We start from the raw sequence: 27,710 nt of genomic DNA on the forward strand, positions 1-27,710 counted from the left end.
GTACTTTGTTACTGACAAACACGGGCTGACGTCACAACGGCACGGAGGCGCCGTGTGTGAGTGAGTGCGCGCGTGTGCGTGCGTGTGTGTGTGTGTTCGAGGTGACAGTCGCTAGCTTTCACACAAGGAAGTGGAGGACATGTCGCTCAACTGAAGGCGGAAAAACACAAACAAAAACCGTCGACTCCTCCGTTAAAGGTAAGGCTCGTCAGCGGGAACCGAGAGTCCGGAGCGGCGGCCGGTCGGCGGCTGCTGGTCGGCGGCTGCTGGTCGTGTGATCCCGCCGCGGTGAGGTTTAGCTAGCTGTCGTTAGAACGAGAAGGAAGCTCGGCTGTAGCTGCGATCCAACCGCCGTATTGTTCCAGCATCAAGGGGGGGAAACGTTCAAGGTTTCTCTGCAGATAAGACATATCTTTTCTGGCTTAATCGATACATTACTGATAACTGGAGGTCATTTAAATATTGATTTCTGTTCAACTTGAGGAAAATAAGGAGAAAAACGTCGCTAAATAGTCCAAACAGTCCACATAGTTGGTAGCTCCGGATACTGTCCACGTCTGGAGGTTCAGATGCTCCTCTCAGCCTCAGCAAACACTGCAGTCGCGCTGGATGAAAAGAAGGTTTTTAAAGCTTAAAGTCGCCGTCGGATCTGTTTTTTCTGGACGTGTTGTGTCGGGGTTTGTTCGGGATATTATAGAAACTTCAGCCAAATTGCTTCATAGAGCCACAGAGGAAACAAACCAGGAAGCTATTCATGTTAAAAGTCTCCTGATCAGGACTGAGATGTATAGATTTCCTGGATGTAACGTGGCTCCATGTTTTTCTACTGTAGGCAGACAGACGAGTATTCATGCAGGCCGGCTAATGTAATGTAATTTCTGGCCATGTCATGCTTGTATTCCAGTTAATCTGAGCGCCAGGTGTGTGTCAGGGGGTTCAGATAAGACGAAAAAGGCAGAGATAAAGCTTTAACTGGAATCTAACCGCATTGTAAAAATCTGGAAGAGGAAACACAAAGAGGGAAATTGATGCTAGAAAGACAGTAAATGGCAGATATCCACTTGATATGACTAACTCAGACTGTCGTGTGTTTATTCAGAGATGGGACCGGCATGCTAAATTGCCATCAGATTAATATTAATGAGTGCAGGTCTGGAAGGGGCTTAATTGATAAAACAGTTTAACCAGAATCCTCATGACTCCACATTTCCTCTGTTATTATCACTGGATTAACATGAACCCTCTACCTCTCATAGTTTAGCTTTCTGCTCTGACTTGTTTTAAAAATGTCAAACTTTAACATGTAAGCTTCTTTTTTACTCTGCTCTGATGGACACAGGTCAGATGTAGGATTAAGCTTTGCAGCAGAAAAAAAATGTCAAATGACAAAAGAGCCTATTACACTCGGTGTGAAACCGGCACTTTATGGTAATTTTGACCTTTTCATCCCCTCACTGATAGTCTCTTTCTCTCTCCCTCCCTCTCTCGTCATCTATTCAGACTTTTCCATCCAGCGCTCGGTGTCAGACATGTGTCCTCTCGCTGCCGCTCTACCAGCAGCTTCCTGTGAGATGGAGATGAGCCGAGGCAGCACCGCCATGTCTGCGTTTTCCCCATCAGCCTGCTCAGCGTGAGCTCACAACAGCTGCCCGTCACCGTGATTGTCAATACCGGAGTGTAAACATGGCTCCTGTTCCTCCTGGGATCCGCCTGCTGGTGTCTTTTGACAGGGACCAGTGGTGAGTCTGACTGTGTGTGTGTGTGTGTCGTCTTTCCTTTGAATTTCCACTCACTCATTAATCATTCATGCTCTGGATATTTTGTAAGAGTTTTTATTTCTCAGCTGCCAATTCGTCATTAATACCAACTGCTCTGTTTGAACGTGCCAGCCGGGTCTTTCTCCTGGTATTTAAGATGTGCCAGAAATCATTTTAGTCTTTTAAATAGATTTTAATCAACCTCACAAAGGTTTCAGGCTTATTAAGCAACAACACGTAACAACATAGATCGAACACAATGAATCAACCCAGTAGAAACTGCAAAAACCGGGACAAGAACTACAAACACAAACTCTTAAAGCAATAATATCTTATTTACCTGAATATACGCGACCCTGATTATAAGACGACCCCCCTTTTCCAACACTTGTGTTTGATAAAAAAGACTTTTTGAAGATAAAATACACTCAGACATCAGGAGAGGCTTTAGTCTTGTTGTCATGAATTTATTTAAGAGCTGCAACAATAAGTTTCAGAAAATTAATTGCCAACTATTTTCATAATCAAATCGTTTAAGGCATTTTTACTCTGTGGTTTCTATGACAACGATGAGAGTAGTGAGAGTGAACCAAAGCAGTGAGACTGTGGGGCAATTAAATCAAAACAATGAGCTGAAACGCTTCATAGAGCAGAGAGGAACTGCAGCAACATGTTTAACATCACAGTCATTTTTTACAGTGTTGATTAGTGCATCTATAAATGAAAAACATGTTCATGTTTCTTAAAGTAAGGTATGAGAAGTAGTATTGTTTTGGCCTGTGTTGTGTTAGCTTTTTGCCCACTTGACAGTTACAGTTGTCGGGTTAAAATGAAATTCAGCTTCCTACTCAGTATTTTTTTATTTGAACACAGCCGATTCTCCTGTGGGCTTGTGTGACGGTGCCACACATGATCAAAATTCACATGTAAACAAAGCGAGCGGCTGCTGCATGTTTACCCTGACAGTGTTAGTCCGTCTGTGTTTGCACAGCGCAGCGTCAGTCTCTCCCGACGTGTCGATATCTGATCCTCTTCCTGCTTCATTCATCAGCGTACAAGGCGGAGTAAGTACAACAGTCGACATGCGCCTGTGTCACTGAGTTCCTGCATCCGTGTCATAGCAGTTTAAAATACCTGAACCTTTGTAGGAACCAGATGTTCAGGTTCTCCCTGACAGATAGAGTTTCTCTGACCTGCGGCTGCGCTGTCATGTCAGACATTCCTGGTTTTTATTTACATTTTAATCACTGGTTTCCCAATCTGGAAAGATCCACACAGAGCAGAATAAATGTCACCACCTGGATGTATCAACATAAGAAGCAAGCAGTAAGAGTATATATGAGACTAAGCACACAGAGCACTGCCAGTAAAGCTAACATGCCTTTGACTGTAGACATCATAATACATGACACGACACTCTTTAGATAACACAGAGAGCAGGAAACGATGAGGACGGGTCAGCCGGGCTGTTTGTTCTCCCTACCAGATGTTAATGTACAGTTTAGTTTGGTCGTTTTCACACAGAAACTGCACAGCGTAGTCAAAGAGTACGTCCACACTAACAGCATTTCCAAGATTGTTTCCAGATTTGGTGAATCATAAGACGCCAGCTTGGTGTTTCAGTGTGTGCAGAGTAAACAGAGCTCTGAATGAAGTGAGCTGGCTGTGATCACTCATTGTAAATGTTAGTTTAGCTGAATATGCTAATAGAATAATGATTAGCAGCGCAGCAGCTCAGGACTGACTGCTGGTTGCCATAGTAGGTAAATCACTATTTTATACTTGTTCTGTTGTCTGACAACAGAAACAGAAAAATATGTAAATGAGAACTATATTGTGAATTTGGCTGCATTAAAACACTTTAAAGGGTGATTTCAGAGAGCAGGAGGATGAGAGTGAACGGAGGCTGAACAAGCTGACACTCTGCACAGTAACCAGCCGTTTTATACTGTTTTATATTCTTCAAACCTTTCACCGACCGCCATCTGTTTAAACTTTTGTGACTCGTTCACACCTTGATGTCAAATAAGAGTTGTCGCAGTCATGTGAGTTGTTGCATCGCAGTCACATAAGAGTCATCGGATTCACATAAATTAGAGGAGACGACGAGGCTGATGGTGTTTTATAAATGTCTCAATGACACGTCTTTATGACTTCACTGCTCATTTGGGCTCCTGACTGTTGAAAAGTCCTTTAAGGTGGAATTTTATTCTGTTAGATTTCAAACCACCATCGATGTGTCGACAGAGACGTGATGTAGAAACTGAGACAGTGGAGTAACATCGTAAAATGACACATATGGAGCGAGACAAGAGGGAGAATTACAAGTGAAGAGACGTTTTTTACTAATTCCCTGTTATTATTATTGGGATTTGTCTGTACATGATGGAAGTCTCTCGGTATTTTTTTTTCCACCATAAAATTATGCCTCTGTCTATCGGGGGGAAAAAAAGGAAATTCTCTTACATTTCTTTCATTTCACACCATCCTCGACTGACATTTAGATAAAATGACATTTTTACCAACTTAGACAGAAAATTAATTTGAAACTCTTTTGATTATCAAACAATAATGTTTTTGTAATTTTTTAAGCAAAAATGCCAGAAATGAGCAAATCAGCTTCTCAGAAGTGGAGATGTTTTGCTTATCTTTGCCATTTATTATAATAAACTGATTATATTTGGGTTTTGGACTGTTGTTCAAACGTCACCTTTGACTCTCTGCAGTTATAACAGGCGTTTTTCACTGTTTCCTGACATTTAATCAAGAAAATAATTAGCAAATAATTCTTAGTTGCAGCTCTACATAACACTGGAAACTTGTCCAGGTGAAGTTTATGGTATCAGCAGAAGATAAATTTCCACTTCAGCGAGACGTGTGCAGGCTGCAGAGATACCCGCGACATATACAGCAGACTGAAATCAGACACACAAAATATTTCATTTGGCTTCGGTTCCCTGTGCATGACAAAGCGCTACTCTATGTAAGCTCCCCGGAGCACATACAGTATCCATTATAGAAATAGGAGCTGGTGTCACAGAGCCGGCCGCGTCGGGATATTGAATGGTGCCTCTATGTGCAGGATGCTTCTGTGGATTAGTGTGCTCGCCTGGGAAACCATCCGTGTAGCGTGCAGATCTGAATCCTGCTCAGCGTTCACATTTTTTAAGATCTTATTTCTTATCTTTGGAGGGGTTTTAGATGCTCGACATGTCTAATTAAAAATGGGAAATCCTTCACTGTTGTTTCTGCAGACGCCTTTTCCACCTGAGACTATTCTGCTCATACAGCTGCAGGATTATTTCCAATTTTACCTTTTCTGTTTTGTCACTTTAATCATTTACTGCACACTTATGATGAATTTATTAAAGGTGCAGTGTGTAGAATTTAGTGGCATCTAGCAGAAATTGAATATAATATTCATAAGTATGTTTTAATTAGTGTATATTTACCTGATAAAAAGAATTGTTGTGTTTCGTTAGCTTAGAATGAGCCTTGTTATCTACAGAGGGAGCAGGTCCTCTTCAACGGAGCCCGCCATGTTTCTACAGTAGCCCAGAACGGACAAACTTAACACCGGCTCTAGTGAGGGCCTTTTGCATTTTTGGGGAGTTTCCCGGCCGCTGTAGGTTCTCCTTATATGCGTGGAAGGGGAAGGAGAGGGGAGGGGTAGTCGGTTGGTTGTGATCTGCAGCCTCGCTGTTAGATGCCACTAAATCCTACAGACTGGTCCTTTAAAATAGCTACGTTTCGGTCAAGTGACCTTCATCAGGCATTTCACGCAGCAAACCACAACAAGTCTGTATATACAGTACCAGTCCAAAGTTTGGACACACCTGTGTGCAGTAAAAGTTCACCTGAGAAGGAGAAAATACATAAACTATACAGTATCTCCTTAATAAGAGAAGTAAATAAAGTAAATAACAAACAAATGTCAAAAAACCTAATCAAAAGTACAAAACAAATGTTACACTGAAAAATACCAAACAATGAAGTATTTCACTAAACTCCACCCAATATACTTTATACCTTTATTCTTATAACAAGAATAAATTATAATATTAATAAAAAGGTCAGAATCCACAAAAAAATAGCATCAACTGTAACAACTGGGAGCCTCAACATCTACACAAGAAACAATGACTCTCGCACTGAGAATAAACAGGTCAAGAGTACAGTCACAGTCTCGATACAAAGCAAGAGTAGAAAAAACAGAAATAGAAAAAAAAATCTCTATATTTTGTATTTAAGGCTTACTTACTACTAACACAAATGTTTGGAGTATTGACCCTGATGAAACAAAGACATTAACTCCATGGTCTTAATTTCCAGCTCAGATTTGACCCTGATCAGATGCCGTAGTTTGTCCTGCTGGTGTTTCTTTGCATCCATTTATCTAATCAAAACACATAAAATCAGGATCGTAAACCGTTTCATCTGTTGAGACATCAGCTACATTATTTAGACTGTAGACCGTATTTGTTTACAGCCGTCTATCATGATGATCTGTGAGTGTCTGACAGGGCAGGAGGTGCAGTCACAACGCTGCTAATCGTTTTATTGTCTGGAAGATCAAAGAGCAGATTTGTCTGTCTGTGTCGTCTCTAAGCAACAAATTTAACATCATACCAAATAAATCCACCAATTCATTCACTACATGGACATTAAACGATAAGGCAGCGACTTTCTATATTTTTCTTACTGTCAACAAATCTCATGTTTGGATCCAAACCAACAATGAAGTCTGACATCTTATTCTTCTGTGCCGTAGACCTCCGTTGTTGTCCAAAAACTATTAAAAACACATCACACTGCTGCACTGGGTGACATGTTCCGTCATTATGAAGAGTTTGGTCGCGTTAGTTTGTTTAGAAACGGCTCCAAAGTGCAAAAACAGCGATTAGATTATAACTCACAGGAGAGTAGTTCCTTGTAAGGCAGACTTTGTGATGAAAATTTATAATGTAGTTCAAAGTCAAGGAGTGATATGAGTGATATGTAGCACAACAAGCTAGCAAAGCTGTAAACAGAACCGCGTTCCTGCACATGCTCAGTGGCGTCTGCCTTACACAGAACTACTCTCCAGAGAGTTACAATCTTATCACGGTTATTCGTCTTTTGAGCCGTTTCTAAACAAAGTACAGTGATCGCTCTCATTGAGGTGTGTTTAATAGTTTTTGTTTTCTCCCAGTGTGACGATGAGCTTACTGGTTTCACTATAGGCAGATTCCTACTGACCACCAGGGAAATAAAATCAATGAATCAAAGGGTAGAAACAAATTTTGGTATCTTCTTGTGGAGCCGACATGAAAACTATTTTTGTTCAGTAAATTTCTGCTGTCAGTTTGTCCTCTCGGCTCCTCAGAAGCAGCGAGACGGCTCCAAAGAGCAAAAACAGTAATTAGATCGTAACTCAAGGAGAGTAGTTCTGTGTAAGGCAGACGCTACTGAGCATGTGCAGGAACGCGGTTCTGTTTACAGCTTTGCTAGCTTGTTGTGCTACATATCACAACTCTGGACTTTGTACTGAAGTTATTTGAGGAAATTTATAATGTAGCACAAAGTGAAGAGGTTGCGATATGTAGCACAACAAGCTAGTGAAGCTGTAAACAGAACCGCGTTCCTGCACATGCTCAGTGGCGTCTGCCTTACACAGAACTACTCTCCAGAGAGTTACAATCTTATCACTGTTATTAGTCTTTTGAGCCGTTTCTAAACAAGCTAACGGTGATCGCTCTCGTCATGATGAAGGAACATGTCACCCAGTGCAGCGGTGTGGCTCAGTGATGTGTTTTTAACAGTGTTTCTCCCAGTGTGACGATGAGCTTACTGGTTTCACTACAGACAGATTCCTATTACCCACTGGGGAAATAAAATCAATGAATCAATAAGTAAAAACTATTGTCAGTCAGTCTGGTGAGAGTTTGACCTGTTACAGCTTGTGATTTTAAAAATTGCATGAAGTCAAATTTTGATTTTGATATAAAAACACCTGTCAGCCAATCAGAAATGAGTATTCTCTGTGCTCATGGCATAAAATGTTAATAATGCCTTATAATTAACTCATAATGGTGTTTATTCGTCCAGATTTCATTGTATGTCATGAACTTTACTTTCTTATCAGAGCAGTGAAAATGTCTCTTAAATAAAACAAGCATCAGAGTGCAGTATCGCTAAGCTGTGAGTTGTATATATCTCAGTCAATCATGTGCAGCTTTAGCCTACAGTATGGTGTCTGCTACACTTTACAGCTGTCCGGCTGTTGTTTTAGTTCAGCCCGCTATCCTCAGGACACACAGGAACATGCTCACAGCATGCCATCCAGCTGTTGCATAAGAAGGAATCCAGATGTTCCTCTCAAACTGCCCCTCGGGTTTATCTCCAGCGTCTGCTGCAGGGCCTCAAAAACCAGCCTCATGCTTCCACTGCAGGGCAGATTCACTCTCCAACCACCTGATGATTACTGTCAAACATTACTTATTACTCCCTAAAGCATCTTCAGGATAAGATGAGCAGAAAACCCTCTTAAAGCTTAAGAAGTTTTTCCCGAAAGCATCTTAACTGAAGAGGCTCTTAGTTGATTTTAGATTAACGATGTGACTCTTCAACACTCACAGGAGGCTGAGAGCATCGCAAGAAGCTGTTTTCATTGATGTTTGATGTTTAATGAGTGATGTGGATCTTTAAATTAGGAAGTAAAACTAAACCAACATACACACAAATATATTCAATTCATCATCTCTCTCTTCTCTCATATCTTCATCTCTTTCCTATCGGTGTATTTTCAGGTTCTGAATCTTCTCTCTGTGTATATTGTTTGTCTCATGCAAACATACAGACAGTCTAATACAAATGATGACACAATGACACATATTTATGATGTACATGATATTTATTCATGATAACTTGCAGGAACAGCCACTGCTTCATCTTAGTTTGAGTATCGTCTTCCTCCAGCAGCAGATAAATCAATCAAAGTTGACTTTCTTAACCTGAATTATAAAGACTGCAGACTGTTAACTTTGTTTTCATGCTGAAAACTGAATTTCAAGTATCAAACGTTTATTTGTGCAGTTTTACAACATTTACACTTTGTGATGTGCGCTCGCTCTTCAGTACAGCTTTGAATTGAAGAACAAAACTCTTCTAATATCGATCGTTATCATCATCAATAGCTCCTCGTTACCGCTGAACACACACAAATCAATGCGGCAAATAAACCTGCAGATTTGTGCAACTCAAAAAATCCCAACACTGACTATATCTTAATAAAACCACAGCACGGAGATGAATGCAAACACGAGCGAAAGATTAAGCAAACAGAATTAATCTGATGTTTAAAGTACACATTCATGTTGGATGATGTCATGCTCGTATGAAACAAGATTCAGAGACTTTATTCAGGTCACATTATGTGATGAAATTCTCTGCATTGCTGCTTAAGTATATTTCAAAAGGAGATATAAAATAATATCTGGAAAGGTTTAAGAAGCAGAAGCAGAATAAAATGATGAACGATCAGAGAACACAGACGGCTGGCGGAGCTGCAGACTTCCTGACTTTGACCCGACCGCTCTGTAATCCAGCAGGATGTTTCATGTTAACATGTTAAATAGCTTGTTCCTTGTGTGTAAATATTTCGCAACTCTTTTCCCGGTCGTCTGACGTATAGAGTACATCGGACTCATTCTGGCTGTTCATTACATGAGCTTTATGTATTTGCTTATTACGTAATAGATACTGTAATAGACCTGGGAAAGGTACAACTTGAGCCACACACCTTTGTGTATCTGTTAATGTCACAGAAATATTGCCCAATACAATCCCCTCTCTGCTGTATGTGTGCTGCGGTCTTTCTCTGTAAAACATCTACTTTCAACTCATAGTTTTGTGTTAATGTAGTTAAAGCTTTGTCCTCATCCCAGCTGTCTCAAACTGAAATAAAACATGCTGGTTTCAGTTCAGAGGTTCAGAGGTTCAGGGATTCAGAGGTTCAGGGGTTCAGAGGTTCAGATGGAGTGTCTGGATTTGTTCTCAGTGCTGCCCTCTTGTGTTTCCTGCAGGTACCGAGCTCTCACCTTCATCCTCACCTTCCTGCTCTACACCAGCTTCCACCTCTCCAGGAAACCCATTAGCATCGTCAAGGTAACACATTAGCATAGTACAGCGGTTTTCAAAGTCACACAAAACACCCTCCATCTCAGTGATCTGTCATCTGTGGGTTACAAGTGTTGTTAAATATGTGTGTATGACATCAAACCACTTCCCTACTCTTTATTTATTTTACATAAATCAGTTAAACTTGTATGTATAAAGGAAACTTATGTTTAGACAGAATCTTTACATCTTTCTTCACCTGACAGTCTGTTCCTGTCACTCATGTTGTGTTTTCTGGTTACCTGAATGGTGCACTGGTTGTTTGTGTTGACAGAGCGAGCTCCATAAGAACTGCTCGTCTGTCAGCGAGTTGGCCACTAATCCGTCCGGCAGCAGCAGCAGCCAGCAGCCGTCGCTGCAGTCGCTCCACACAGACATGGACTGCAGCTGGAAGCCTTTCGGTTGGTATCTGCTTGACTCTTGACATTATAGGTGTTTTGTTTTTGGGGGGTCAGAGTCAGAGGTTAGAGGGTTCAGGAAACACTGAAGCTGTCTTAGTGTTGTTGAGTCGACATGATGCTAGAAATGATGCTTGAAACCTGCTTGTTTTCTGTGGCTTTGATCAGGGAAGAACCTGGCAGCATGAAGGCCAATAAACACAGCTGAGGATGAGCTAAACTATAAAACTCTTCTTTGTATCCTCAGATAAAAGTAACTACAAACAGCTGCTGGGAGCCATGGACTACTCCTTCCTCTGTGCCTACGCTGTGGGGATGTACCTCAGGTGAGATGAAGGGAAGAGGAACAGCATAAATACTTAAGTACAATAAACAAAGACACAATGTTAAAGATTGCATGCTGGGAGATATTTAACAACCTCGTTGATGGCAGGAAGTTGTTGTGGTTAATGTGATGTCACTACTGTGCACCTGTGCAGCGGCATCATCGGGGAGCGGCTGCCCATCCGACTGTACCTGACGGTGGGCATGTTGACCAGCGGCCTGTTCACCTGCCTGTTTGGACTGGGCTACATCTACAACATCCACAACCTGGGCTTCTATATATTTGTCCAGGTGAGACGCATCATGATGTTTTTCAAGAGTAAGACGTTAAAGCACAGTCGGTATATTATGATGTATGTGGCGAGGTGTGACGTCACCCGTTTGGAGCCAGGACCTTCCAAATAAGGAGTGCGGGGATGTCGCCTTTCACGCTCTGGAAACACACCCCGCCACCTCGGACTGCACACTTAGGCTAACATTAGCTGCTTTAGCTAAATTGTGCTAACAGAGCAGGTATCACAATCAAGTAATTAAACTTATTAAACTTAAATCGTATAAGACAGCCGAGGAGAGCAACAGGTGAGCCAACTGTCAATCACAGCTGTCAATCAACACCCACACAGCAGATATCAAAGCTGCTATCAGTCTTCAGATCTTATTAACAGAGCAATAATACAGCACACGTATCAGAGGGCCTGAATTTATAGATTGAGACCAGAATGACTCACTGAAAACAATGATTGACTCAGTATTTCTGGAGAGAAGTTGGAGCATCTAGAGGTTCTCGATGGCATTTTTGTTATAAGTAAAATTCTCTGTATCTCTGTGTTTAGGGCAGAGGGTCAACTAGCTGTTGTAACCTTGCTGGAGCTGGCAGGATAAAATATCTTTAAACTATATTACTACATAAGGAGCTGAATAAATAACCAGCGGTAATGTGGACGTTGTACCGGATCAGGGAAATGTAATTAAGCTAGTAACGTACTCTCCAACACTACAAATAATCTGCAGTTTCTATGGACGAATGCTCAACAAAACACACATGTTGATTATTCTGGATCAGATTATTGCCTGCAGCGCTTTCGTACTACAGTACGTTATGTGCTACTGTTTCTAACACATCGCTGTAAAATAAAACCTCCTCATTCATCCTTCTTGTTCCAGGTGGCCAACGGCTTGGTCCAAACCACTGGCTGGCCCAGTGTGGTGACCTGCATTGGCAACTGGTTTGGAAAGGGAAGGTAAGATCTGATCAGAGTAACAGAGGAGTAATCAATCCCTCTCTCTCTGTCTAACTTTGAATACTGTGTAGTAAGACTAATCCTGCACAGTAAACCTTTAAGAAAACATGGTGTTAATAGAGTTGTTGTAGTGTTGGTGCCTGTATTCAAATATCTGTAAAGCCTCTAATAGCAGGTTTCTATCTTGTCCTTTTAAATCTGCCTTTACAAATATAGATTTAATATCTACATACAGCTGTAAGTTCCTCACCAGTTCTCTGTAGCCTCAGCTGTTCTTCAGTTACTGTAGTTTTCATTTTGTGAAGCGGCTGCAGGTGAAATATACTGAGTTTGTGTTAAGTTGGTCAACGTGTGGACTGTCACATGATGTCTGGACCCACTGATCTACAGCATTTCAATTAGCAGAGGTGTGATGTGTTTCTTCATTGTAAGCCTGTTTAAACCAGTGAAACAGCTGGATTTTAACAGAAACAGAAACAGAGGAATGAAATGATTTAAATTAGCTCGCAGGAAGACGTTGACTCACCCTGACGTGTGTGTGTCGCTGCCAGGCGTGGACTCATCATGGGGCTGTGGAACTCTCACACCTCAGTGGGAAACATCCTGGGCTCTCTGATCGCCGGCTACTGGGTCTCCTCCAACTGGGGCCTGTCCTTCATCGTACCGGGGCTCATTATCGCGGCCATGGGCGTCGTCTGCTTCCTGTTCCTCATTGAGCGTGAGTACGGCTTCACGGGACACTACACTGGTGTTGTGTGTGTGTGCAGGATTTAACTGCTTATACAGTTCTTCCTCCGTTCAGTGAGTCTTTACTAATAGTGGTATAATGGTTTGAATACATCTAGTTCTGAGGCCGTGTCCATAATAATATGTTTTCCTTTTAAAACGCTACGCTACGATACTTTTTGCTACGTTTACGCCTAGCGTCCACATTATTCTGGCGTTTTCAAAGCCCTAAAACAGAGACTTTTGAAAACTCTGTTGACCCTGTTTGAGTTTGAAAACAGTTACGTTTTAGTCTCGATGGGCGGAAACAGAGACTTTTTTCAATTCAAATTTATTTATTTGGGGCCAAATCATAACAAAAGTTATCTCAGGGCAGTTTTAATTTACAGAGACACAACAATTCCTCCATGAGCAGCACTTGATGACAGCAGCAAGTGCTTTAGAAAACAATGACGCAGGTCCGGTTCCACTTTGGTGCATTGAACCATCAGTTTAATATTTTGCACCATCACTTGAAATTTGAATAATAAATGCCAGACGCAGCGTGGTAGGTCTTAGACGTACAAACTGTGCAGATGTCTCCATGCACACCTGCTGTTTTGGTTCACGTATGTGCCGCAGTGCAACGTGCAAAAGTGCTGAGTGAAGGTGAATGTAGATCAGTGGGTGTGATGATTTAATAAATACTCTCTCAGCCAGTCACATCGCTGCTCTCAGAGCTGTGACACAGCCGAGCCAATCACAGTCAGACGTGATAACGACAGCTGAACAAACAGAAAGCTTTTCCTCAGGAAATGTCAACGCATCACAACATGAACACACATCACCACAAATCTGCAGCCAAAGACTGATGGAGTAGTTTGTTTTCATCAGTTAGTTACTATAATAATGAAAGAAATACAAAAATAAGGAAATTGATTTTCTAACGCTAGTAATTAATGTTACACAACAGCGTTTGCACTGCAGTGTGCTTCAAGAATAAAACATGAGAAGCTACTTTTTTCTAAGAAGAAAGTTGGAAAAGAGGCTGATGAGCAGAATATGAAGTTATAACCGAGCAGTGTGATGTGTGTAGAGGTGTGTGTGTGTGGTTATACTGTAGCAGCCAGGTGGCATCAGGTGATTTAATAAAGGTAAACAGTGAACGCTTGTGTGTAATGGCGCTGCCCTCTGACGCGACACTTCTCAGAGGCTGCAGGTTCATCAACATATCAGTCCTGCTGCTTCTGATGCTGCAGAGATTTAATGAACTGAAGGAGAAGCTTTTCATACAGTATAAACAGCTGATATTGCACGCACATGCTCAGTGTGCGTGAATGGTCATGTGATGTGCACTTTAAGGCATGTTGGTATAGATGGAGATTTATTCTGAAACTTTAACGTTTGTGTGGACGGAGGTCGTTTTCGTTTGTAGCCTGAGAGGAAGGAGTCGGTTAAGACAGGCTGCTCTTTGTAGCTGTTTCCTGTGTTTCCTGGAGCTCTGAACAAAGGAAGCAACTGTTAATGGAAGATTATTATATTTAACCTCATGGTTTATTGTTTTCCCCTCCAGATCCAAATGACCTGAAAAGCGTTTATGCTCAAAATGCTTCTCCAGGCAAGAGTGTGAGTACAGAGTCTCAATCTCCTTCTTTGTCCATGTTTTCCACATTATATCCATATATACAGTCTGTTTATCCTTTTAACTATCTGTTAAATACTGTATATACTGACAGATAACACTCTTTTGTATGTGTCACTGTCTTCTCTATAAACACCCCTCATTATATAAACATATACACTATTATATACACATTATATACACTAATATTTAGTGTAAATGCAGCATGTGAGCAGCGGTGAGGTGTGTGGAGGTGGGATTACATCAAGGATCAACACACACACACACACACACACACACACACACACACACACACACACACACACACACACACACACACACACACACACACCGGGGAGGAGGGATAATAGTAACTGACAGTAGTTCATCTTCACCACGTACCAAGGACACAAAGCATCACATCAGTACACGTCATCTACATGTGATTGTTCATAAATGAGATCCATTCATTTAATGTGTCCAGATAGTTTTATGGGATTTGTTGACAATAAGAGAAATATAGAATAACTTTAACACTTATCCTTTAATGTCTGTTAAAAGTAACTTGAACATGTGTGAATTATAATTTGGTTTTTTTTATTTTTTTTGGTCTCTTTAAGCAGGTTCCAGCTAAGAGTTGGAACGGAGTGAACGGACACACTGAGGTGTATCTGCAGTACAAAGACAACAAGCCTCAGGTGTGTGTCTGCTGCATGTAGATGTACACACGACTTCAAAGCCCCTGAAAACTTTATAACATGAAATATTCACAAACAAATGAACAGAAATCAAAGTTATTAAAAGAAAACTTTGTTAGATATAATTTATTTTAGGCTAATAATAATAAAGGTTTTTTGTGAGTGTGGTTTGATCAGACTGAAACGACTGATATATAGATGTAAGTGACGTCACTTTTTTCTTCTAGTAAGAAGTTTATTAACAGCAAGTTTTTAGGGACTTTAAAGGAAAAACATCCATCCACAAAGACTTTTAGAAATGTTAAAGTTGCACCTCTTGTTTTCTTGTGGTGTATTAATGTTCCCACAGACAGTTAAAAAGTTGTTAAAACATAATTATTATATGATAGCAAAATATTTAAAGGATCTAAAATATGACCAGTAAATATTTCATTAAACATTTTCAGTATAAATAAACTCCAGCTGCAAAAATAACTGTGTAAATTAATGAACAACAACAGCGTGAGTGGATTTTCAAGCCCGACGCTGTAATAAATTCCTCTTTAACGTGTCATTTTTATCCATTCAGGTTTACAACAATTACGACGATAATGTTCAAAACCGCAAGGTCAGTTCCTTCAGTGCTTCCAGGTCTCTCATGGTGGATCAATTCAATTTTAATCAATTTTAAAAACACAGAATATCTGCGTAAAATATCACCTGTCAGCAGCTTTATCTCTAAAACACCAGTGTCGGTGTTTAATACCTGTATTTATTGACGAGCAGGTTCAATCAAACGTTGTGTCAGATCAATGACAACAGTCCTGCTGTGTTCGGGTATATTGACGATCACAGAGAGTTTTTTAACAGCTACACAGTCTCTCACTCAACACAAAAGCTCAGTTTTCCCCCCATAACCCTGGAAATCATCTTAGTTAAAGTTGCACCTCTTGTTTTCTTGTGATGTATTAATGTTCCCACATATAGTTAAGAAGTTGTTAAAACATAATTATTATATGATAGCAGGATCTAAAATATGACCAGTAAAAATACAACACCACACTCCAGCCATATTAACAAAGTTCCTCTTTTAACGTGTCATTTTTATCCATTCAGGTTTACTACTATTACGACGATAATGTTCAAAACCGTAAGGTCAGTTCCTTCAGTGCTTCCGGGTCTCTCGTGGTGGATTCAGCAGCGGTCGGGGTGTCAGGTTTCAGGTTTCGGGGGTGATGCTTGGTGAACAGAATCATTCTTAGGCTGAATCTAAATGTCCAACCTCTGGACCTGAAGGGAAACTTAAGCCACTTTCTGCATCATAGTTTGTTTCCAGGTGTTGGGGAATAAAATACTGACGACCTGACACACAGTGAGTCTGAGTGTCGTGTTACTAAGAGACGATCTAGTTGGAGAAAAAACCTACATTGATGATTGTTTGGACCACTTTATTAAAAAGTGTGAAGTCCTTAATAACAAACCGTCTCCTAGAGATGACATTTAACTGGATTTGGCAATTATGTTTTGAGGATAACTGTAATTGCTGCCTGGATTATTGTCACTGACAGTGTTTTTTCTGTGTAGGAGCTGCTGCATATATTATAAAATGTGTAGTACAGGACTTTCCACATGTGAAATCTAATAAATTGCTTCATGTGATGATGAAGCTGAAGACTATGAGTTTAAAACAGAAACCTCTGTAGCTCCTCATCTGTGCTGGATGCTAGCAGCTCCAGGCTACATTAGCCGCTACTAGCATAACACACCACAGTCTTCCAACTGACTGTCAGAGGTTGTGTTGCATTATGGGTAATGTAGGCGCCAGGTTGTGACAAGGAAGAATAAAATTGTGCAGAATAAAAACGTTGATATCTCGGGTTCTGCTGCATCGATTTTGATCCTTTTTTAAAACTTTCCATCCTGAGTGACGGAGTGAAATGATAAATCTGTGGAGGACTCTTTTAAGCAGTGACTTTGATCATACATACTATGACGTGCTCACTGTTAAGTTTGCGAGTGTGCGATGACTCCAGAAGTTTGCAGACTTGGTGAATTGTGATTTTCAGCTCTCGAGCGTCAGCGAGTTCAGGAAAGTCCAGACATTCTGATTCAGCCTCGGTTTCTTCAACCTTCTTGGATTAATAGTTGGGTTGGGTTTATTACATGCAGTTAGTCTTTCCTGACAGTTTTATCTTTCAGTCACTTGATGTATTTGCTCTACATGGTAAACCCTGCCCATCTATCACCCCAAACAGGTTCTGGATTCAAGTTCTAATCCTTAAAGTTTTCATTAAATTAAACCCAGTTTTTAATGATATCTATGTTTGTCAGCACTGATTATTTATACTCCAGTTGCTCTTCTGTTATATTTCTGACAAAGAGTGTTTGCTGTAGTGTTAAAGGACAGTTCACAGTTTTTTTTAGTCTGTTTTAAACCAACAGGTGTCCATATGAGCAGTGAAAGAGGTTTTCCTCGCTGTAATCATTCCTCCTGTTCATACTGGATATTAAAAGATCCTTCAAATGTGCTTTCAATGGAAGTGATGGAGGCCAAAATCCACAGTGTGTCCACACAGTCATTTAAAAGTCTCTGTGAAGCTTCTATTCAGCTTCATCAGTCTGAGTTAGTCATATCAAGTGGATATCTGACACATTTAGTCTTTTTAGCATCAAATTCCCTCTTTGTGAAGCTTCATATTAGCTTCAGATAAACTTTTAAACACATTTTGTAAAGAAGGAGGACTGTGGATTTAATCCTCCATCACTTCTATTGTAAGTGGATCTTCTAATGGTCAGTATGAACAGGAGGGATGATTACAGCAAGAAAACGACTGTTGTTCTACGACATACTTGTGAAAATTGTGAATCGGTCCTTTAAACTACACCAATGTCACCAAATCAACCAGGACTGAAATCTTAAGGATTATAACTTTTAATGTTGGAAAATGATGTTTGACACAAGTTTGTGTTGAAGAATAAAATGTTTTCTCCTGGAATGAAGGCGGGTGTTGTGATTGTTTATACAAAGGATGAAATCATCAAAAAATTCTAATCACAGTTTGACTGAATAACTTTGGTTCCTTTCTTTCAATTATCGTGACGCTTTCAGTGATGTTTCTCTTCAGATTAAAAATCACTAAAACATCACAAAAACACTCATCGTTACTCTGATTGATTGGCTCTCGGCCTCCGTTTGTTCTTCCTCCATCACACCTGTAACAGCTGATCATCCACCTGCTCGTCTCTCCTTCAGAGTTACGACACCGAGCTGTTGTTGCCGCGGGATACCGTCCGTGTCCCCGTGCAGCCCGTCGTGGTGGTGAAGAACGAATCAGAGCCGTCCGCCATCAGCTTCATGGGAGCCCTACGCATACCGGTCAGTTACACACACACACACACACACACACTCACACTCACACACACACTCACACACACACACTCACATACTCACACACACACACACACTCACACATACACACTCACACATACTCACACACACACTCTCACACACACTCACACACACACACACTCACACTCACACACACTCACACACACTCACACACACACACTCACTCACACACACACACACACTCACACACACACTCACACACACACACACTCAAACACTCACACACACACACACACTCACACTCACACACACACACGCACTCACACTCACACTCACACACACCTGTTCCTGTAAATCCTCTAAATTAGTCATTTTATTAGTTTGAGTTTCAGAGGAAAACTCACATTGTGCTCTAAGTTTTTTGACAAAAGAATCTTAACTCAATAGTCCACTTACTAGACTTTTCAGGGGCTTTCACCCACATCTCACTGCCTTCCTGTGAATGAAGTTTGCTCAGTTGTCGTGGAGACGGCTTAACTGTTATCACGTCAGTCATGTGATGATAGGTGCTGGTTTATGAGGAGCGACGTCAAACCGAGCAAACTCCATCTGCTGAAGAAAACTGTGAGATGTGGTTGAAAGCTCTGGGGAAAAAAAACATTTTTTTCTGTCCAACTACTGTTTCCCTGGTCAAAAATAGTCAAACATTAACTTTCACCTTCATGGTCTGAGTCATTTTTTTCTGTCCTTGTGAGAATAAAACTCTGCAGGAGAAAAGGGAAATGATTTAATGTTTACAGTAAAAACACTAAATATCATTTATCAGCTGCTTTATCTCAAAAGCACATATATATATATATATATATATAATATCTGTATTTGTTGAACAGCAGTGAATCAATTCATAGATTCACTGCTTTAGATGTCAAATAGTCTTTAAAATGTTTTTTTATTTAACATATTATTAACATATTCAGACTGTGAGGCTGCTTCTACACTATAGTGTCTAATTTGTAAAACTCCTTTTGTGTCTAAATGACTTGTTTCCACACAAACACTCACAGTGAAACACCTGAACGATAGAAAACTAACAGCTTCAATCAAACGATCACAGAGAGCTTCTTCGTCTACCATGCAACCCAGGTCAATTATGACACGGGAGGACAGAAGTCCACAGATGCTATAAATTTTAATAAAACACTCAAAATTCAATGAAAGTCATTATTTTTACTTGCAAAGTGTGTGGTATGGAACCATCCATGTGATTCTCAGGTAATTAAATGAAAGAAATCCATAATTCTGATATGAAAACATTTGAAAACGGGTCAAATTGGACCCGAGGACAACAGGAGGGTTAAAGTGACACACAGTCCTTCACTGAACAGACGTTTGTCATTTTACAAAAGTTCAGTTTTCCCCCTTTAACACACTGAAACACCAAACCTGCCTCTTAAGATCTACTCACCCTGGAAATCGTCTTGGACAAACTCCTTTTTAGTGTGTGAAAAGCAACATTTTAATCTGGTCAGAGGGCTGAAACAGAGAGAAAAAGATGCATTTACAGGTTTAACAGCTAAGTGTGGATGTACGCAAGTCAATGAAGTCAAGAGGTAATTACTGTAGGAAGGTTTTTACTGCGTCAGGGTGACGTTGCCGAGGCTGGTACTGTCACAGACAGTCTATTGTATTACTGAGTGTGCTGTTTGTCTCTGCAGGGAGTGATCGAGTTCTCTCTGTGTCTGCTGTTCGCTAAGCTGGTCAGCTACACCTTCCTCTTCTGGCTGCCGCTCTACATCACTAAAGCAGGTGAGAACCGAACAGAACCGCTGATACCGACATCAGACTGCAGAGGAACTCAGACACGGTTTCAGTTTGATACACGACTTCATAGCCGTTAACCGTTTCCATGTTTGCTGTTTCTACATGGAATTATATTGAATCCTCAACATACAGCACTGCAGGACAACATGCTGTATATGTTGTTTCACTATATGATGATAAAACTGGAAGAAACATTTAAACACAGGATGCCAAATTTTTATGGCTACACTGTTATATCAAATGCAGTTATAGATATAGAGTTATAGATGTCAGGTGCGTCATTTTATACACATTTCAGCAGAATGTCCTGTGTCTTATTTTGAAATCTCTGTCATCTCTCTCTCTGCTCTTTCAACTTTCAAATAATCTTAAAAAAAAGAAAGTTCTTTGGGTTTGAACAGTCAAATTCTTCCACAGCAAACTGGTAAAAAAAAAAACATTTTTGCTGCATGGAGCTGAAACAGGAAACAGTCAAACACACACTGTCGCCACAAAGCTCTAAAATATCAAGATTTATAATTTTACTCTCTGATTATAAATGAGATTTTCTCAAATGATGCATCTTTCCTACCTGAGTAATCCACTCATTTTGGTTTCCATTTGTAAATAAAATCACTGAGCTTAAATTTTTATTGTTATTACAATAAAAAATTTCCTTTAATTTGATGATTAGCTGTTCAGCCGTGTGTGTTTCAGTGTAACCTCAAAGACTGGAGGCTAGCGTTGCGTTTCACTGAGCGTCAGTACTCGGTGTCGTAACATCATCTGCACTCTGAGCTGATACAGTATCTCTGTAGCCGCCTGAATAATGTCACACTGATATTGTGCTGCAGCCAGATCACTTTTATCACCACCACTCATGTGTCAGACAAAGCAGCATGCCAGCATCAGATTATAAATAACAGCTGTGTGTGTGTGTGTGTGTGTGTGTGTGTGTGTGTGTGTGTGTGTGTCTCAGCTCACCTGGATGCCAAGAAGGCCGGAGATCTCTCCACCCTGTTTGACGTGGGAGGAATCGTCGGTATGTTGGTTTTGTTAATATTTTCCTCTTATCTTATCTTTAGAGATAGACGAGTAATGTGACTTTAATATTCATGTCAATAAAGCTTGTTTGAATTTGACAATCGAAGATTAGTTGTCATTTTTCATCTTACAGTCACTCCTTATATCTGAATATTTACTTACCTTTATACATTATTGTCAGTATGACAAATGATGTTATTTCCTGGTTCATTACCTCTCTGTTACATGTGTGTGTGCGTGTGCGTGTGTGTGTGTGCGTGTGTGTGTGCAGGAGGGATCTTGGCAGGAGTCATCTCTGATAAACTGGGGAAGAGAGCCACCACCTGTGCAGTCATGCTGCTGCTGGCTGCTCCTACAGTAAGACGCTGCTACACGCATGCAGAATATTTCCACACTGTGATATGAAACTGAAGCTAAAGACACATTTCATTAATGCGTTCTGATGTTGGATTATTACGTTGAAACCAGCATCCGAGAAGCAAAGAACTGACTGATAACCATCTCTGAAGAAAGAGTTTGTAGCTGACGGTCCGGTTAACCTGCATGTCTGAGTCTGTCTGCATCTGGTTTATAATATTCATTAATAGGATGAGACGTAGCAGCAGGACGGTTTACTGTATACCTACTTTAAAATATCCACAGATCAGTGCACATCCTACTGAGGGAGGCTGCAGACAATCATTAATCTGTGATGTTTACTGCAAACACACTTTACTGTGAGACTTTTGCTCCCTGACTTTAGTCTTTCAGGCAACAAAAATACCTCCATAACACAGCATCACACCTGGAGAGAAGAGCTGAAACAGAAAGAGACGATGTCTGACCGTCATGTCTTGTCTTTGTCTTGCAGCTGTACGGCTTCTCCATGATCAGTGAATTCGGTCTGGGGCCGACCATCGGTAAGAGACACATCACTATCTGAATGATTAGATTATTATTGTTATATATATGTTCCTTTTGGAGCAGCTGCCTGGAGGAAATGTCTCATCAAACATGGATCCATCATGTGATGGTTTGATCATGATGGACAGTCAGACATATGTCTCAGAAGGACACGTCTGAACCAGCTGAAGAGTTAAAAAGTGAGAAATAATTAATCGAGAGGTTTTTACTCTTACTGACAGCCAAGTGTGAGCAACTCTCAAGTGATCACATGATTGATCACATGAAGGACTAGCCAATCAGAGATCCCCTACATCTTCCATACCGTACATTCTTTTATAAAAAAAAGTTAATTTTATTTGTAATTTATTTGTAATAATGAATAATGACATATTTATAATGTAAACATGTATAAATAGGGATGAAATAACAGAAAATAGGCTGAAATGGAAACGTTGGTAGACAACTAAGAGAAATCTTATAATAAAGAGAATTTAAAGTGATGATGATGATGATGAGAAAGTGACTGCAAATCAAATCAATTATTTATTCTTGTTGATTGTTTGCGCCCCCTGTAACAAATACAAATAATATATAAGACTGAAACGACTCTACTCTTGATGCTGCTGCTGCTTTAGTAACGTATTACTGATCATGACAGATGATATTTAGTCCAATCAGACAGGAAACTGAGTTTCTGCACTGCATCATCATCATCATCATCATCATCAGAGATCCGTTGTGAGTCTACAGCCAACCAGCAGATGGCGGCGTTACAGCACAGAGGAAACACTCTGAGGAGGAGAGAGTTTTCTCTCAATATCCACAGAACATGAAAAAGATTAAATCAGTTTATTAATGACACGATGGATTAGTGTGAATCTTAATGTTCACATCAACCTCGTCTGTTTCAGTTAGCTGTGAAATACAAGAATTCTTTCAAATTCAGGTGTGAAAGAGGAACAAAAAGACATAAAACATAGAAATTATTAATTAAAGGACAAGTTCACCAATTTCCCCGAGTGTCTTAAACCAGCAGTCAGGTTTTCCTCGCTGTAATCATTCCTCCTGTTCATACTGGATATTAAAAGATCCTTCAAATGTGCTTTTTAATTGTAAGTGATGGAGGCCAAAACCCACAGTGTGTCCACACAGTCATTTAAAAGTCTGTGTGAAGCTTCTATTCAGCTTCAGCAGTCTGAGTTAGTCATATCAAGTGGATATCTGACACATTTACAGTCTTTGTGTTTCCCTGTTGAGCTGCAGGTGGAAGTATAGTAACAAACAGAGGGACTTTCTAAAGGTTTATACAAACCTGCTCATACGAGAGTTTCTGAAACAAAACCTTGGACGCTGGTTTGGAGTGAAATTGCGAAATCATCTAATGAATACCAACACATGAGCAAAATATCTTCAATCCTGTGAGAGGTCCAGAGAACTGAGGTCACACGACCCCGTCTCATCTATCAGAGGAGCTGCTGGGCTCTGATTGGTCGATCAGTCGAGTCTCGATGATCGTCAGTAGCTCGTTCGGCGCGGACGCTTCGATTCGACTGATGACTCTTCTTCTCTTTGGTTTTATTCATTCCCAGTGAGCTCGTGACGGCCACAGCTGCAGCTCGTTATCCTCACAATATGCTACACAGGGAGTCTGTGAATGTCGTTATGTGACAGTGTGATACAGCCGAGGATGAGCTGCAGCTGCTGATGTGGTGTCATTATCATGTTTATGTGTTATATTTCCAGCATGAGAGAGAGAGGGAACACGTGGAGCTGGTCGGCTGTAGAAACTCAGATTTCTGTAAACCAAGATGTTTGTTTGTGTTTTCCAGGCATGCTGTTGGTGTGTGGAGGTCTAGTCAACGGACCGTACGCCCTCATCACCACCGCTGTGTCTGCTGATTTGGTAAACGTCTTTAAATCTAGTTCAGTTCTAGTTTACTGAATTTGTACATAATTATTAAAGAAGAAGAGTCCACAGATTTATTGTTGCACTCCTGTAACATTATGCAACTCATGATATTGTCTTTTTTATTCCATGACTTCTTCTTCACTGCCAAAAACTGCCTTTTTCTCTCTAATGAGACCAAACTCATGCAGCTGTGTGGCTGATTGACGTGTTTTTAATAGTTTTTGGACAACAGAGGAATAAGATGTATCAGGCTCAATATTTGTTAGTAGATGAGTTTGTTGTTGAGATTTGTTGACAATAAGATCATCAGTTATATCCTCTAAGCAGCAGCCAGATTAACACGAGTCACTCACTGTTCTGTTTACTTCCCTCCCGGCAGTTTCATCACACCATTGTGTTGAATAAAAAGTTATTAAAGAGGGAAAATAAAGCTCTCTGAGCTGATGAGTTTGCTGTCAGTTAGCAATGAGTTCACACAGTTTATTTAACAGACGTATTTATAGAAGTCAGTGTCTCATAACGTCTCTGCAGAAATTTTAACTGCGACAGAGGAAGCAGATAGTTTCCTCTATTTTTTTGCAGTTCCAATAAATTTGCTGTTTAAAATCCTGTTGTGCCTTTAATCTGCACAGTCTCTCTCCCTCATTCCTCTCTCTCTTGACCTTTGACCCTAGGGGACCCACAAGAGCCTGAAAGGCAACGCCAGAGCGTTGTCTACTGTCACCGCCATCATCGACGGCACCGGATCAGTAGGTCAGTATCGCTGATCGATAGATGTTTGGAATCATCTGCTGAGATAAATAAATAACGACACGACGTCATACGAACCAACCAGCAGACTAAAATAAGACTGTTTAACTTTTAAAAGAAAAAAAATGACACAATCTTCCTCCTGCAACGGCTGCTAATGTTAGCAAACTTTAGCTACATGCTGGCTAACTGACAGTAATGAGTGTGTTTGCTGATGTCACGGATAAATATGATGATGTCATAAAAGCAGCTGACTGAGGAGAATCCACTTGTACACAAGTTACATCAAATCACTTTAATGATCTAATAGTAATGTTTCCTTTTAATTTGACAGTTTTCATTATATTCGATATTCACTTAGGATTCAAACTGTTGTGATGTTTTTTTAATGATAATCCACAAACACTAACATGTGATCCGGTGGATGTTGACGCTGTCAGGTGCAGCGTTGGGCCCCCTGCTGGCCGGAGTCTTGTCTGCAGGCGGCTGGGATCAGGTCTTCTACATGCTGATGACTGCTGACTTCTGCGCTCTGCTGGTGAGCGTTTTAACAATCACACACAAATATTATTAGCATTAATGATAATAGTGCTGCTAGTTCAAAGGTTCCTTAAAGCTGCACTAATCAATATTTTTATTTTAACAATGAATCAAATGACGTGTCTGCAGTGATGGAAGAAGCATTCAGATCCTTAAAATAAGTAAAAGTACCAAAACAGCAATGTAAAAATATGCAATGTAAGTAAAAGTACACAAGTATTATGAGCTTGATGTAGTTAAAGTATTGCAGTAAAAGTACATAAGTATTATGAGCTTGATGTAGTTAAAGTATTGCAGTAAAAGTACATAAGTATTATGAGCTTGATGTAGTTAAAGTATTGCAGTAAAAGTACATAAGTATTCTGAGCTTGATGTAGTTAAAGTATTGCAGTAAAAGTACATAAGTATTATGAGCTTGATGTAGTTAAAGTATTGCAGTAAAAGTACATAAGTATTATGAGCTTGATGTAGTTAAAGTATTGCAGTAAAAGTAGTGGTTTGGTCCCTCTGACTGATATATTATTATATATGACATCATTAGATTATTAATAGTGAAGCATCAGTGTTAGAGCAGCATGTTACTGTTGTAGCTGCTGGAGGTGGAGCTAGTTTACACTACTTTATATACAGTTAGCTAGTTTAGTCCAGTGGTTCCCAACCTAGGGGTCGGGCCCCTCCAAAGGGTCAGCAGATAAATCTGAGGGGTGGTGAGATGATCAATGGGAATAATTCATAAGGTGATAATATGTCAGTTGGAGGGTTGATACCAACAAATTCTTATGAAACTTGTAGTAAAATAAATATATGAACTGATATTTGACTGTGTGTGTTTGTGCAGCTTTTGTTGCGGCTCGTGACGAAGGAGCTGGCGTCAACTAAATCCCGTCCGATCTCGGCTGTAGAGTAAGTCCTGCTTTCCTCTTGATCACCTTCTTACTCTCAGCAGACATGATGACTTGTTATAGCAGGACAGTTTTATTGTTACTAATAATATTAATGACGGTTTCATAAAGATACGTCAGACTGGTCTGTGGTGTAAAGCCAGACTTCATGTTGCTCTTAGATTAGTCAGTTAGACAGTTTTAAAACTAAAGACTGATTTATTTAAGCGTAAAAAGTTAACTCAGTGCTAAGCAGAGCTGCAACTAACGATTATCTTCATTATTGATTAATATTAATATTAATATTGTTGCTCTCCGAGCTGTGTTTTCCCACTAAAATGTCCCGTAACTGTTGAATTCTTCTAGATGTGAAACATTTTCATACAAAGTTGACGGGGTCGCTCAGTCAGCCATGTTTTTTAGTTTGAAAAAAAAAGTCTCAATTTACCCAGAATTCATAGCAAATTAGTCCTACTAAAGAAAGTCAAGAACTACTTTGTTTCATGTATTAATATGAGGAAGGTTACAGTCTCCTCATCATCGCTCCACACTGATCTGACGTTTAAGTCACATGATTCATGTACGTCAGTGGTGGGCAAATAGTGGCTCGCGGGCCAAATCCGGCCCTGCAGCAAACATATTTGGCCCCCTGATGAATGATGATGATGATTTTCATAGTTTACATCAAAACTTTTACATATTTTTTTCACAAATCTGCTGTAAACAAACAAAAGGCTCCTGTAAATCCCAGTTATTGAAATATAACCTGGTTAACAGTGCTACTGGTGCTACTGGTGCTACTGGTGCTGAAATAAAGTAAATAAACCAACCAGACATTCAAGTTTAATGTGTAAATTCCACAACTGGAGCCTGTGTGACACAAATGTTTTGCAGTCAAACAGAAATGGTGTGTTGATGCCATTTTTCCCTTCAGATTAAGTCCTTAACAGTCTTATATACATATGTTTTTATTTTTAAATGAAATATAACATAATCTGTTGTGAAAAATGCTGAAACTGGTCCATGGTTGAACCCAGTTGACCCCTGATGTACGTCATCATTTAATCTGTTTACATTTGCTACTTTTACACCTTTTTACAACTTGTTCTTGAATTTCCAGCGTTTCCACTCGTATTTTTTTATGTTCAAATTGAAAATACAAATAAAAGCAGTTGGATAGAAACAAACATAATGTTCCCTCATGAACAACAGGTTGAGTTTAAACAGAGACTGTAAAACTTAATGACAGCCGACTTATCAATGTGGCGTTAATGTTTGTCTCTACTTCACAGGTTGAAGGAGCACTGAGCACTTTGATTGCACTGCCTTCATGGAGGAGCGCACACACACACACACACACACACACACACACACACAGAGTACTGTGTGCATTGAAACCACTCGTCTAAGCCTGAAACGGACTGTGGCTCAGACAGTTCAGATAAACGAGGAAGAGCTGAAGCTGAAGTTCTGACCGAAGAACCGAACAGCAGCAGCAGCAGATTTCACTCGTCTGCACACAGAAACGCACATTTTTATCTCGTGTCCTTCTCACGTCGTCTTTCTATTCTACTTATTTCTTATGGCAGCCGATTTTAACTTTGAACACACTACCTGCTCAGTCTACTGGAGGACTGAGCAGATATATAAAAGTAGCCTTACATCACATGAA

The 27,710-nt window shown here is 40.2% G+C and overlaps 1 protein-coding gene across 7 annotated transcripts; it reads left to right on the top strand.

Moving 5' to 3' along the window:
- The first annotated feature begins 30 nt into the window (after positions 1-30).
- On the top strand, positions 31-27,478 carry slc37a1 (solute carrier family 37 member 1). 7 transcript variants are annotated; one of them, XM_044365977.1, is made up of 22 exons: positions 31-198; positions 1,501-1,739; positions 9,821-9,902; positions 10,189-10,315; positions 10,560-10,638; positions 10,792-10,927; positions 11,801-11,877; positions 12,429-12,595; positions 14,156-14,208; positions 14,824-14,901; positions 15,470-15,508; positions 15,997-16,035; positions 18,134-18,256; positions 19,945-20,035; positions 21,009-21,071; positions 21,345-21,430; positions 21,924-21,972; positions 23,788-23,861; positions 24,542-24,620; positions 25,058-25,155; positions 25,996-26,060; positions 27,331-27,478. In XM_044365977.1, the coding sequence occupies exons 2-22, from the start codon at positions 1,684-1,686 to the stop codon at positions 27,344-27,346; spliced, it is 1,677 nt and encodes a 558-aa protein (XP_044221912.1). In that variant the 5' UTR covers positions 31-198; positions 1,501-1,683; the 3' UTR covers positions 27,347-27,478. The 7 variants fall into 7 exon arrangements, with proteins under 7 accessions (XP_044221912.1, XP_044221915.1, XP_044221916.1 ...); XM_044365978.1 differs by having other exon boundaries at positions 32-198; positions 14,827-14,901; XM_044365980.1 differs by lacking the exon at positions 15,997-16,035.
- Positions 27,479-27,710: the final 232 nt, after the last annotated feature.

Source organism: Thunnus albacares, chromosome 11 (genome assembly GCF_914725855.1).
Source record: "Thunnus albacares chromosome 11, fThuAlb1.1, whole genome shotgun sequence".
NCBI classification, from domain to species: domain Eukaryota; kingdom Metazoa; phylum Chordata; class Actinopteri; order Scombriformes; family Scombridae; genus Thunnus; species Thunnus albacares.

Excerpts from the sequence above, each read along its gene's own strand:
- slc37a1 (XM_044365977.1), top strand. The coding sequence starts at position 1,684 with ATGGCTCCTGTTCCTCCTGGGATCCGCCTGCTGGTGTCTTTTGACAGG. Across the intron at positions 14,902-15,469 it reads ACAAAGACAACAAGCCTCAG|GTTTACAACAATTACGACGA; the intron begins GTGTGTGTCTGC and ends TTATCCATTCAG. Across the intron at positions 16,036-18,133 it reads ATAATGTTCAAAACCGTAAG|AGTTACGACACCGAGCTGTT; the intron begins GTCAGTTCCTTC and ends TCTCTCCTTCAG.